Source organism: Mauremys reevesii, linkage group 20 (genome assembly GCF_016161935.1).
Source record: "Mauremys reevesii isolate NIE-2019 linkage group 20, ASM1616193v1, whole genome shotgun sequence".
Classification (NCBI taxonomy): Eukaryota; Metazoa; Chordata; order Testudines; family Geoemydidae; genus Mauremys; species Mauremys reevesii.
The window spans coordinates 16578752-16592978 of NC_052642.1; the positions used below are offsets into that span (position 1 = coordinate 16578752).

General features: G+C 41.0%; 1 protein-coding gene across 17 annotated transcripts in view; it reads left to right on the forward strand.

The window, feature by feature from the left end:
• The window catches only part of MSI2 (musashi RNA binding protein 2), a 388181-nt gene that overhangs the window by 336195 nt on the left and 37759 nt on the right, over positions 1–14227 (forward strand). For 11 of the 17 annotated variants that reach the window (XM_039508152.1, XM_039508154.1, XM_039508155.1 and 8 more), the window contains one exon: positions 13293–13412. The exons of 1 other annotated variant lie outside the window; for it this stretch is intronic. In XM_039508152.1, the coding sequence (XP_039364086.1) occupies positions 13293–13412 (120 nt within the window). Of the gene's footprint in view, positions 1–12049; positions 12074–13292; positions 13413–14227 lie in introns of all 17 variants that reach the window. 5 more of the 17 variants (XM_039508150.1, XM_039508163.1, XM_039508160.1 and 2 more) reach the window with 2 other exon arrangements.

Consider the following 14227-nt stretch of genomic DNA (forward strand, 5'->3'; position numbering starts at 1 on the left):
CTTGAAAAGTGCTCATCAACGTAAGCTGTGGATGATTAGAGGCTACCAAACAGCCCACCACCCCACCTCCAAAACAAACACTATATCATTCCATTCTTCCACACATACAAAAAAACCAAAAGCAAACAAACAAACAAAAAAAAACCCAACCCACCACCTTCAAAGCTCCTAGGCAGTTCCCTATCTTGGATTAGGCTATGCTTTCCGAAGGTCAGATGCTGTAGTAACTTTTACTTCCATGCTTCACTTGCAAACCATTGGCAGAATTAAAGTTCTAGCAAGAGCAGCAGGAACTGAGCTGCCAGCATGAGCTGTATCGCACCTCTTAACCTTTAACCTCTGCACAAATCTATGAAGTAGCTCTTCATTTGTTTTTATACGCTTTCCCATTATTGGCTTTGTTTCTAACAGAACTAAGTTCTGAGCTGTATGGTTGAAAGCACACGTTGCATTTAAATTCTCCTTTTTATTAAAAAAAAAAGTGCTTCTATCAATTTTATAAGTTTGTGAGAAGTAAATTGCATGCTTACAGTAGAACTGTAATGCATTTTAATGTTTGTTAATCCACTTGTTTAAAATGTCAGTGTCCAAGGCTCTACATACACAGCTATGCTGTTCTTTTCATTAAAGATGCTTGATGTAATAATTGGTTAGTTTTCCTTTTTATTCTTCTGCTTTTTTAAAATCTGTATGGCTTTTTTATTATTTTGTTTTTGTTTTGCTATGAATTGCTTTGCTTTTGTGAACTTTTCCTAGTGTGCATGATTTGCAAACATTTCGGCTATTGTCAATTTTCTCATTTTGTAAATAGTTCATCTGTGCTTTTTTTTTTTTAATTACTTTTTTTTTCCTGTAAGCAACCGAGGTAGAAAAAAACAATAATAAATGGTTTACAATGGACAAGCTGTGTTGCTGCTCTCTTAGCTTGCAGTTTCGTATTTTGGTTTGGACATACCAAATAACCAGTACCAATGACAATTTAATAAAAGAATAAAAAGATCATCATCTGAAGTGTGTGACCCAGTGTTTGAAGAACTCACGGAGTGAATATTGCATATTAGATATGTTTACAGCAGAGATAATAAAAAAAGACACATTTTTATAGTGTTGGTGAAGAGTACCTACATGTTACAGCTGCTTTATTCTTATAAAGTCTGATTCTGCACCATTAACTTCAATGGACTTTGTGCCATTGATAGCAGTGGGGTGAGGATCAGATCCATACACTGTGAACTCTTGTGCACTAATGGGGAGAAATCTGTTTTTGGAGTGAAACGCATTTAAATATTAAAAGAAAATAAAGAACAGCCCTGTCATCATTTAAAAACAGAATAACCTAGGTGGGAGTGCAAGAGTTGCCCTGTGCAGAGCCCTTTGCAGATCAATACCTGTCACTCCTCCTTGGAAGTTTGAAATTGAAATGTGTTTCTTTACCGGAATTATATTTTCCTCCATCATAGTCTTGGTGGTTTGTTATTGCAGGGTTACCCAACCTTTGGCTGTTGGAATTATTTCTTGGGGTTTTTAATTAATTCTTTTAAGCACAGTGAAGTGTTTAGATGGGGGGGGAACAAATATTTAGATGAACGTTTAGAGAAAAGAAAAATGTATTTACTTATTATTTATATTGCAGTAGTGCCTAGGAGGCCCAATCGTGGACCAGGATCCCATTGTGCTAGGCTCTGTACTACCACAGAGCAAAAAGACCAGTACCTGCCCCCAAATAACAGACCAGCTAAGAGAACTTTTAGGTTTTCCATTATTAACAGTATTTTTAAAAATATTATTTTAAATCTGAAAGCCTGAGTTTAGTTTGTTCCGTGGCAGCTACTCAAAACCACGTTACCTGGAAGCCTACTTAGTCTGTGAGTAACTGGTATAGAAAAGCAATGTTAATCTAACCGTAACTACCCTATATGCTTTACAGATAATATAAATGGTTACACTGTGGATTTGGGGGTGGGGAGGAGGAGAGTTGGGATGTCAGGAATGGGGTAATTTTTGTAATAATGGTATATTTAAGGCTCTGTTTGAGAATTTCAGAGAGGAAGGAGGAGGGTGGAGAAATAGTTAAAATATTTACCAGCCTATGATGTGAAAAAGAAAATGCCAAAAACCTGCAAGATTTATTCCCCCCCCCCCCGACAGCTCTTCACTCCTCACTCTGTTGTGTGCTCCTCACAAGAAGTCCACGGTGGGGACCAGCATGTGATTGAAGAGAAGGGAATATATCTGTAGTCTGAATGCATGGCACAAAATAAACATTTAGTTGTAGCTAGATAGTATAGCTAGATAATGTACTTGTAAAAGAGGGGGAGGGGAGCACCATACTTAGTTTCTGAGAGTAAATATTGTTCAACTCTGAGGGGGAGATCATCCATTGGTGTAGCACATCTCAGCTGGTGCAAGTCAGCGTAGTTCCATTGATCTGGTCCTAAATGCATTAGTGCTAGAGAGATACATGGCATTTTACAGCCCCAGGACGAAGATTCTCATTTACACGAAGGCCACTCTACAATTCTCTGGCAGTGTAAGGGTGCTTTAAAGTGGGAGTAAATTATATTCACACCGGCCCCTTTATCCTGACAGTGTTGTACAGAGGGAGCTTTAGTCAGGTCCCCAGTAGTTGAGCCATGTTGGAAGCAGTAACAAAGCTTGTCACGGTGTAATAATTTAATGACTGATCTTACTTTTTAAAAAAAAAAAAAAATTAAACCTGTCCTTGGCATTCTGTGGTTCAAAGTATTGTGATTGGATAAACACTAAGTCCCATTAGAAGCTGTGCAGTAAATTGTTTAAACTTGTTATGGTAAGAAATGCAAAACAAAGTTAGAGTTGTTTCTCACTCTTCCTTCTAGCCCTTCCTACACTGCTTAAATGCTGGTCTAATCCTTCCAGCACTGCATGCCTTTATTCACCTAAAAAATGCAGGTGGCGTCTGCATGGCGTAAAATGATTTACAAAGAACTTATTAAATTTACCAGAGTGAGCTTAATTATCATTCTTCAAACCTTTCAGTTTTAATTTCCATCAATGAAAGCAAATGGCAGACTGGACTCCCCGCCCTCTCCCCCTTCCTTCCAAATTAATTTGAAAGTTTGCATGTCTTTCACCTAGGATGAGAGGCTGAAGTGCATGCATTCAGGATACATGTGCTTCCCGTGAGCAGAGAACCCTTAAAAATGTAGGTAATAAAGTAAAAAATTAATATTTCAGTGCACATAAACCGCTAACCATGAAATACCCCATTAAGTTCTGCTCACTTGGCAGACTGAGTTTGGGTTTTTTTGTCACAGGAAAATAATTTTATCTAGATTTTAACTCCAATATAAATGCTGTAAGTAGTACTTTCCTTAATCATACTAGGATCTGTTTGGAATAGTCTATTTCTGGATAGCCTTGTGGTAATAAGCCCTTCCCATTCGGCCTGTCATTCGTAAATGCAAATTATGTAGTATACACATGCACACACATCCACCTAATAGTCTCTCTGTGGAGAAAAAGACAGATAGATGGAAAGCACCACATGAGACAGTTGCTAGTCATTCCACTTAATGCACTACTAGATAACATGGTGATGGGTGCAGGATAAGGAGCTGAGTAGAATTCTTACAACAGGTTAAAAAAGAACCAGAAACTGAGCCAGTCGTTCAGAAGGGTGCAGTCCCCTGACTCCCAGCAGAAGCCCCTTTGCATTCTTGGGATGTTTTAGCTCAGAAGAATCTCATTTTCACTTGTACAGGCAAGAGGAATGATCTGATCTGAAAAATATTACCATGGCCAATAAATTTAGGATGGGATTTTCAGAAGCAATTGGTATTGGTCCAACTTTGCTCCCACTGAGGTCAGTGGTAAAACTCCCCTTATTTCAGTGGCAACAGAGTTAAGCCAACACTGAGCACTTGCAAAGTTTCCAGCCCCTGGAAGTTTCTGGTAGGACCCTTTGCCAACATCATAGCTTCTATGCGGTTTCCTGAACCTCCCACATAAGAGCTTGTGAAGGTTTCCCCAAATGTCATGTCTTGATAAAGTTTCAAACTTTACAAATGTTTTATATATGGGTGCCTTAAAAGTCACTTGATAGAAAACTTCCCAAAGCAGTAAAGAACCTCTCAACATCACTGAGTTTGTGCAGGCTGTTAAAACATTCCATGAGGTCAGACCTCCCCGGGGTTGTCTGTCCTCAAGGAATCTTGTCTGTCCTCAAGAAATCTATCTCCTTGGTTAGGTTCTAACTGTTCCATCGATCCATGACCCAGGTGTTGAGATTGCTATCAGAGCGAGACAGGGTCATTGCCCTGAAAATGAGCAGTCCCAGGTGGAGGGGAAAAACTAGCCTACCTATTTCATACTGTAGCTATGTTGTTTGAACGTGAACTGGACTCTCTGGGTTTCACAACTTCAGTGCAATAGCAGAGAGAGTTCTTAGATAGTAACTTCTGCTCCTAAGAGGCCTAAGCTAGAGCAAATGGAAAATGTTATGGGGATAATTATTCACAGGAACAAAGAGGCATAAAGAAAACCCTCATGTATAGCAGAAATCATAGAAAGAGCAATGTGATCAAATAATGCTGACTGATGACAGCCTAAACCCTACCTCTCTAGAGTTAGTTGTACTAGACTGAATAGCATGCATATGCTCATATAAATATTAAAATACAGATTTAAAATGTAACCTAATGTAATAAGCATAGACCCCCACCCCTTTTTATTTATTTATTTATTTATTTGCATTGGACAATTTTGAAATTACAAATTTTTCAATCAGTTCAAGTAGTAAGATTTTAAATCGGTTGGTTACATTTTACGTTACCTCCCAGGAAACCTTTTCCAGGACTTATAATAATATGCAGACCTCTCACTGGCACTATAAAGGTATAAAGACCAAGCGCTAGGCCTGTCTAACCTGACCTCCTGTATAGCACAGGCCCCACCATTTCACCCTGTGATTCCTGCCGTGAAGAGAATTATTCTTTCGTGCTATGTAAGTGAACTCTGTTGAACCCAATAATGTGTGGCTGAACTAGAGCTTATCTTTTAGAAAGGCATCTGATCTCGATTTACGGCCTTCAGGTGATGGAGATTTTACCATCTCTTGGTAATCTGGTCAAATGGTTAATTGTCCTCTGTTAAAATGCATCTTATTTTCAATTTGATTTTTTGTCTAACTTGACCTTCCAGTCATTGGCTCTTCTTAGGCCTTTGCTAAATTCAAGAGATTTATACTGGAGCTAATATTGCAGATCTTCCCCTTTGTAGCACATATACATATAGTTGGAGAATGTTTTTTATAAGTTAAATGTTTAAACTGAGAAGCTTGTCTTTTCGGTACCTTTTGAAGCAACTGAAATGAGGTCTGAAGCACTGGTGCCACTTGGCTGCACTTGAAATATATGCTTTAATGCTCTTCCCTTCAACCCCTTCCTTGTTCAGTCAACAACAGGTGGCCAGAATTTAGAACTTGCATGCTATAATGGCAAGCCTGAATGCGTTGATCTCCCCCTACAATGATAGTTTCATGAATCAATTATGTTTGTTAAAAATGTATGATAATGCCTAGGTGTAAAATGAGATGTTTCCATCCAACACATCAGCTTAGTACTGAATGGAGTTAGTTCCTCTTAGAACATGATTTAGTTTAAAGTCCCTTTCACCTATGTCGGCTGTGTTGATCTGAAGGCTATAATTCTGTCTGTTTCACTAATTACTATTAGGGGTCTCCAAATTATAGATCAAGGTAAAGCACTGCATGCTGGGAAATGTAGTATCTATGGACCACATGTGGATTAACAAGGCAGTTGGTGGCCACATGACAGAAATCTGTGGGATGTTCATTAAACTGTTGTAGGCTGTGAACATTGTAAAAATAGAATGAAAAAAAAATAGCTACAAGCTTTAGGTTTCTTTAAAAAAAATAAATATTTTTCTTAGACCAAACCATTTGCCTTTGAGAAGTTTGCCAGTTCCGTATGGTGAAATAATTGCAAGGAGTTATTACACTTGAGAAGACACAACAATAATTTGCAGACAAATAGGTAGCTTTGTCTCACTGATGCATAAAGTAATTACTGGACAAAAGTGCATCGTTCCTATTTTAAAAGCCATCACCCAGGAGCCGTAAGCAGCTGAAAAATGGATCGTTTACAGGACATAAAGCAGAAGTGCCAAATTTTAAATTAACTGTATTTGGGTTTTATCATTTTTGTCCAAGTTCCAGAAGAGAAATATTGTTCATAATAACACCCATCTGCAACCACACACACGCTGTGTGAACTCCATTACTGGTGTCTGACGTTGAGAATTCTCCTACAAAATCCTGCCATATGCCATACATAAATTTTACGTAGTGGGGGACTGTGCCTTGAACAACATGATGGGCTGTTTAATGAGGTTCCCATTATGCGTGATGTGCTTTATCTGAAGTTCACTAATTTCCTGACCTGGTGAAACAGATTTTAATAAGTTTGATATAAGGCAGCATTTTAAGACAAAGAGAAACACTTAATGTGGCAGTCACAATAAAGAACTCTGAGCAGACTTGTAGATGTTAAAAATGTTAATAGGATTGATCAGAAGCTCAGGAAAAGAATTTTCCACTTCCCTGAAGGCCCACTTTGTAACTTCTTGTTTGTTCACCTCTGTTTGGAATTTTAAAGACTGGGCTGCCGCATTTCTTTAAAAAATATATTGGTTTTACCTTCAAGATACTGTAAGATTTGCTTAGACATAACTTAGAGATGATTCTATGTCTGACTTTTACAGAGTTTTAGAACTTTGGGTGGAATCTTCATTCCAACCCAAGCAAACTAATTAACATAAAATATTTTGCTGTGAACGCTTTGGTAGAATCCAGATCTTTCATCACCTTTATATAAATTTTGATTTCTCTGGGTTTTTTTTCTCTCTCTCTAAACACTGTATGTTGGGTGTTTTTGTTAAACTTAGATGTGAGTTTTTTAAGGGGGAATTGAGAGAAAGATAGAAAAGTTAGGGTTGTATATGTAGGGGGTAGTGTCTATTTGACATAGCCTTCCTCTGCACATGCACACAACTAAACATGACAGTTACACGGAATATCCCCAAAGAAGTTTCATACTGGGATGCATGGTTTTGAGTTAGACACTTTCAAAAATTAAACCTAAAGGTCCTACAAAAAGGATAACTGGCTAATGAAAAGAATAATGCAAGAGAGAATCCGTTTGGAATGACAGCTGTGAGCCTTTTAAAGCTTTTCTGTGCTGATCAAAGCTACTGCTAACATTGTTTGAAAAGAGGATATCAGTTCTCCCCCTCCACCTTCTTTCCTATTCAACCTACAGACAATTTTGAATTCTAGATTTCACACTTTTTTTTTTAAGACCAAGTGAACATAATCTCTACTTTTCCTAACTAACTAATGTTTAAAACAGTATATTCTAAGAAGCAAGAAAGAGTTTTTGGTATAAAATCAAGTGTTTTAAATGGCAAAGGGGAATACATTGAGAATTGGTTCTGTCTCCGCCCCCCTCCACACACACCCCTCCCCCCAAATCTACAGTCCCTTCTGGAAATCCCAGTTTGGAAACATTCATGGCTTCGTGAATTTTCACACAGTGCAGTGTATGTATGTATAAATACTGCCTACCTGTCCACACATTATTTAACGTTTAAATTGTAATAGCACCTAGAGGGCTCAATCCCCATTGGGGTAGGTACTGTGCATACAGAAAATCACAGTCCCTGCCTCAAAAGACTTTAGAGTCTGAAATACATATTTGTGTGCTAGGCTTAATTCTCTGGGCATGTTGAATGTATCCTCAGTGTTGCCAACTCTCATGATTTTATCAAAAGTCTTGTGTTGTTTGTTGTTTTTCCTGAAACCCAAGTAATTATGTGAGACTCTCACCTTTCATTTTAAATAAAGGAAATTTCTCCGTGGTTGTGAAGAAAAGCTGACCCAAGTGCAGCCCAAACACTCAGAAAACAGTAAACAAAACACTTATATTTCCCCTTTCTCGGTTTGGTTGTAACTAAAGTCTCGATTCACTTCTTGTTGGGAAGCGCTGGGGAAACAGGGCAAAGTCTTTCCTTCCTCTAACTATGAGAAGATCAGTTTGTTGCAGTCAGGGTGCACAATGGAGACAAACACATGATGGATTAAATGCTCCCATAGCAGAGAGCAAGGGCACCATGTAAGGTCCACATAACCCTTAACGTGTGCTTATGTGGTATATCAGGACTTGCATATACAGCATTGCTCTTTCCATCTCTTCTCCCGAAGTTCCTATGAATCCCAGCTATATCCAACCTCATCAAGTGTATGGCTGTTTGAGAACGTTGGATGAGGCTAATTCCGTGCTTCATGTCAGGGCTTTGCACTGGCTCTTTAAATTCAGCATCCCCTGCTTTGGTTGTGTGTCACCCACTTGATTTCTCCCCAGACTTATTTGTGTGTTGGAGAAAACACTTGCATGTAGACAGCCACTCACTAAAATTGTGACCTTAGGGCATCGTAGTTAAAAACAGATGTGTCCTTGTTCTCCCACATGAGGCTGTTTCAGTATTTAAAGTGAAACTAGTGATGCAGGAAGCAGAAAAATTTATCTGTGAAAAATTGAACTCCAAATATTCATGTTAGCTCTTTCTGAGTAATAAGGCAGCATGAAATTGATCTGAATCCTCAGGGCTTTCTTGGACAGCATTTGAGCCCCTTTCAAAACATTTATTGTAAAATATCTGCTAATTGGAATGCCTAAATCCACTTTAGTCCTTTTGAACGGCTTAGGCGTCTTGTTTTCTCTAGGCAATTATAAGCAAAGGATACACAAAGAAGGACAGGGATCATTTCTGCAGGAAGGGGACAAATATGATGAATAGATTGAGCTCTTCCCTCCTCCTTTTTGATTTTTCAGTTGGCATAGTGATGGCTCTAGATAACAGTGGCTACTCGGAGCAAGAAGGGCTGGTGCTGTTTCCCCTTCTCCGATGCAGTGTGGCCTTCACCATGGATCTCATCCAAAGTCCATTGAAGTCAATGGAAGGCCTCCTGTTGACTTCAAAGGGCTTTGGTTCAGGGTCTGTTGTAGGACGCGGTTGCTCGGAGCTGACCTTTTTATTGTTTAAGCCCTTTCAGATGCCAGCTGGTTCCAGGTGGACCCCTCCTCCCCGCTCAGCTCAGCCTGTGTTTTGCTTCACAGATTTTGGTCATGGGGTTCCTCCCTCCCCCAGCTTTGACTGCAGTTGCCCTGTTCTCTTTCCTCTCTCTGTGCTGTCCCCTCTCCCCTCACCGGAATGGCAGCAGGTGTCAGGTTACTAAGGCTGCCAGTGCCTGGTGTTCCCATGTCCCAGCTGAGATGCTGGGCTGCTGGAACAGCCTACGACTGCTGCTCATTGCCTTCACCTGTGGAAAGAGGTGGGTCTTACACTTCATGCTACAGGCATGTAGGACATCTCCTGATCTCCACTGACAAGGAGTTCCATAACCCAGTACTTTCCACTGATAATACCCTGCCTTGGGCCCCTGGGAGTTTTTCCCATGACTCCATCCGTGTCTAGATCCCCACTGATCATAATAAGTTGCGGAGCTATAGGTGGTCTCTCTCTGTAGCCAAATTTTAGCCTTCTACGAGGAACAGCACTTTGGACATAAAGAATGGCATATCCCTTTGGGACACTATGGCCCATGCTGTTTTAAACCCCAGGAGACAGGGGAAATTACTAAACTGCTATAATGTAGAGAAATATTTTTTCCGAAGTATTTGTCTGATTTGTGTAAAAAAACGTTTCTATTGGATGCATGAAGATGCAGGTGGAGAGGCAGGGGTGTTGCATACACCTGCCTCTCCACAAATGAGTCACAGCAGTGAGCAGTAGCTCAGTAGTATGGTGGTGGGTGGGTCATGCCTTACCTCCCATGTGTGAGTACCTATGGCACTAGATCACCTGGGCACAGTGAATATAAGTGCAAGAGAAATATCGTATGATACCTAGGATGGGAGTGTTGATAATTCTGTCAATACAAGTGATGTTCTCTAAAGTCTTACTCAGGAGCGCAACAAAGAGTCCTGTGGCACCTTATAGACTAACAGAAGCATTGGAGCATGAGCTTTCGTGGGTGAATACTCACTTCGTCAGATGCATGTTTACAGATCCAGACTAACACGGCTACCCCTCTGATACTACTCAGGAGTGGTCACTTTAGAGGTTTATAAAGTACAGCAGTGAGGGGACACCCCCTTACATAATGCTGAGGGAGTCGTAATGCTTTACTGACCAGGCTGGGAACCAGGAGACCTGGATTCTATTCCCAGCTCTGCCACTGACTTTGTGTGGCTTTCAGCAAGTCACTTAGCTTCTCCATACCTCAGAGTACCCTATCTGTAAAATGGAGATAGTGCTATTTAGTCACCTTTGTAAAGCTCACTTTGAGATCTAAGGGAGAAAAATAGTATGTAAATAACTATAATAATAATTATTATTATTATTACAGCCTCAATGCAGTGTGCAAGTATTAACCATGTTAATGTGAAGCCTGGCAAATCGATTTTCAGTAGGCAGCATTGATTCAAGGCTTGTGGGCTGAGGGAGTTAGTCTCTCTGAGTCAGGATCGGTAACCATGTTTTCCGAATCCTGGTTATTAATCAGTCCTCCCTTCTCCTCGCAACCCTTCCCCCCTCCCACACACTGCTAACCGTCCTCTCGCCCTGCCCCAAACACTCTCATCCACGCACAGGGGCAGAATTTCCCTAAGAGCACTTGAGTTGATCAGATTCTGTTTCAGTTGTTTGGAACTCAGTGTCACACAGAGGCTTTTCTCTGAGATTTGGGATAACGAATTCCTTTCTGTGAGCTAATTTTTCACACACCTGTCCAAAGCACACTCTGGAGTAGAATAATGCATCTTTTGTTCAGGGTCTTTCTGTTGGTTTCCTTCTCCATCTCCATTATTTCATTCTTCTTTTGCATGGTAATGATTTTTTTGCCCTTCATTTGAAGTAAATACTGGGAGTCCCTGGCACTTGAGCAAGAGAAATATGCTTGCCGGCTCTATTTCTTATGCTGTCTTTGAAGGAGGTTTGGCTGTCTGGGGCACACACTGGAAGGAGGCAGAGGCATATTATAATATGGAAAATCCATGTCTCATCTACCTTAGGGGTGGCTTAGGGCGCCCACAAAGCCTGCAGTTGACAGCTTGCCTGTAACTTTTAACATTCTCTATGGACCTGTCCTGAATGGGATTTGGGCACGTGAAGGATGCTGCTTTCTGGGCAGGTGGGTTGGCTGTGCATCATCTGAGACAGAGAACAGAGAAGGGGATTTCTTTGAGCGAATGGGGACACCTTCTCCCCCAGCTGTTTGAAGCTGGCCCTGTGTGTTCCATCGGGCACTAGGGAATTTTGCTGATTGACTGATTGGTCCAAGTCTGGATCAGGGTTTGGGTTTGGGCTTGTTTCTAAGGGAAGAGAATATGGTTCCAGAGCCTTGCCTCTGACCTGCCAGCAGTTTTCCCCCCGGGAGAGTGAATTCCATTTTGTAACAGTGAGCTCTGGCTGAGAGGAAAGTACAGACTGGCAGGATACTGAGGCTTCTGCCTGTACCTGGGGGCCCATTTTCACTACCGGCACTACCGCAGCAAAACAGTGGCACCGTATAGGGGTTTCCCATCTAGAGTTAGTCCACCTGCCTGAGCAGCAGTAGCTAGGTTGACAGAAGCATTCTTCGGTTGACTTAGCTGCATCTATGCAGGGTTCACTCGGGGGGCGTGAATTTTACATAGCTATGTCAATCTACATTTTAACTGTAGACCAGGCCTCAGTCTGGGTTAGAGGAGTGGAGGAGACTTAGGCTTTTGATCCTATCACCCCAAATAAATCCTGCTGGGTGTCTCACTCTTCTGTGTTTGTAACATTTCAGCAGCATCATAAGAGCAAACAGGCTCGTGTCAGTGTTGAATAATAACTTGATTTGCTGTGTTTGTGCACATGTTCTGTATGTTGGGAACAGGCGCAGACAGGAGCCTGAGGTAGCTGTACATATATTTACATAGACTTTTTTTTTCCCCCCTAACAGCCCTATTACCGTATTTAAATGCAAGTATGTCTTTTTTAATTGATGTTTTAAAGTAGCTTAGAGTCACTCTAGCCTAGCTGTTCTTTGTTCAGTTTTTTCCCTGGTTACATGTAGCTGGGATGATAGCACTAGAGTTAGTGGGCTTGTAGTTTGCTGATTTATCTGGAACTCTTTCTCTCTCTGTCTCTCTCTCTCTAGTTTGTTCTGCTCTCTTCTGCTTCTTTCAAGTCTCAGTTGTTTTTCTGTGGTCTGTTCAGTGTGGCACAGAAGCTGTGTTCCCCGACAAGTTTGCCCTGTCTTGGGTCATCAAAACTAATTTGAGCAGCTGGACTTCTGCAAAGACCAGGAATCTTTCAGAGCCTCTTGCTGTCTTTTGCAGCAAGGGCATCTGGTGTTTTTGTTGATCACCTTTTTCCCTGTCTTTGCTTACTTTAAAAAAAAAATCCAGTGTCTCTGGCAGATTTTTTAAAATTAATTAAATTAGGAACCAAAATGTTGCTAGTGGCAGCTCATTTTTCTGCAGTTTCACAGTCCCCCTGCATCAGGACATGGTACCTGAAATTCCTTGATATGCTGCTGTTTTGCTTTAGAAAGCTTTTTTTTTTAATGCATCCGAGTGAAAAAATTTTCCTTTATCCCAGCAAACCTGTGATCTTGAAACAAGGACCCTCCTGTAATTTTGATTACTCTCTTGTCTATAAATCAGCATATTGCTTTCCTCTTGCAAATAAGCAAAGAATAAAATCAACGTATCCTTATTGTTTTGCAAACTGATCTGAGCCCTAACAGTTTGAAAGCAAGAAGATATAAACCACATCCTACAAGCTGTCTCTGTGAATTAATTCACTCCAGTATCTTGCCTTTAAAACTCGCAGTGGCTCAGAAGACCTATGCACAGGATAAAAAGGCATCATCAGAGCATGCAGCCATTGAAATTCATTGCAGAGGATTTAGGGCAGGATTTTCAAAAGAAGGCCACAGGTGCTTCCATTTTGCATGCCCAAGTAGGCACACCATAAAGGGACCTGATTTTCAGAGGCTCAGCTCTGTCAGTAAATCAGGCTCTTTTAAGGTTCCTCAAATCAGATCCCGAAATCACCAACCCCTTTTGAAAATAGGACCATAGTTGCCCCCAAAAGTAGTACAGTATTTTGCCCATCCCCCCACCCCCCTTTTTTTGTTTGGTTACACCTGCTGTTCATTGGATTTTTCCCTTTACCCTTCTCCTTCTTTCCGTGGCTAGGTTTTCCGGCAGCAGCCTACGGACCAGTAGCAGCAGCAGCGGTGGCAGCAGCAAGAGGATCAGGTAGGGGGGCCGGTGGAAGAGGCGGCTACATGGCATACCCTCAGAATGCAGGGGAAGGTAAACGCTCTGTCGGTATTCTATGTGGCTGCAGCTGTCCATCATTACTCTGATTTTCCTCACACTTATCCTGGGGACCTGAAAAAAAACTCACACTACAAGTAGAGGCCACGAGGCCTGGAGCACCTTACAGGAGGTTTACATAAGAACTGTCAAACCTGGGGAGGGAGGTGCGTTGGTATTGTTCATTTATTTATTTTAAATTGAAGATCATAAAGGACACAAAAAAAAAGTTTTCATTTCTCATGTGACGTTTGCACTGGGTTAACAATGCAGCATTTGCTCTCTGCAGTTAACGCTCCAGTGGCTGCGAGATCAAACCACACCACCTAGATTTGTGGCTTGAATGATTGCCACCAGTAAGACATCATGGAAAGTCGTCCTATGGATTTATTTTTAAAAATAACTTTCTTGGCCTCACCTCCCAACAAAATAGTATTCTTTCCCCTGGAACTAGCTGGTTACCAGGATGGTGGTTTACTAGAGCAGAGCTTCCTGTTAATCTGGAGACAAAAGCATCACATCTGCTACAGTATATTAGAAGAGATCCTAAAATGTTCATATGTGCACTCAAGATCTGCTTTCCTTTGAATTCTAATTGGGGTGGTACAGCTGTAAATGCTGCCTGAAGTACAGGCAATCAATAAACGTTACCTGGAGCCAAATCAAAATGGCCCTGCTGAAAGCACATGAATTGTATTGTTGGTTCCCAAAGTATCGTTTTTAATTTGCCTGCCATTTAAAGCTTCGTTTTTGTTTCTCAGACTACTGCTCTTGTTACCTACTGCAAACTGCGGCCTAAGCTTCACGAGAAA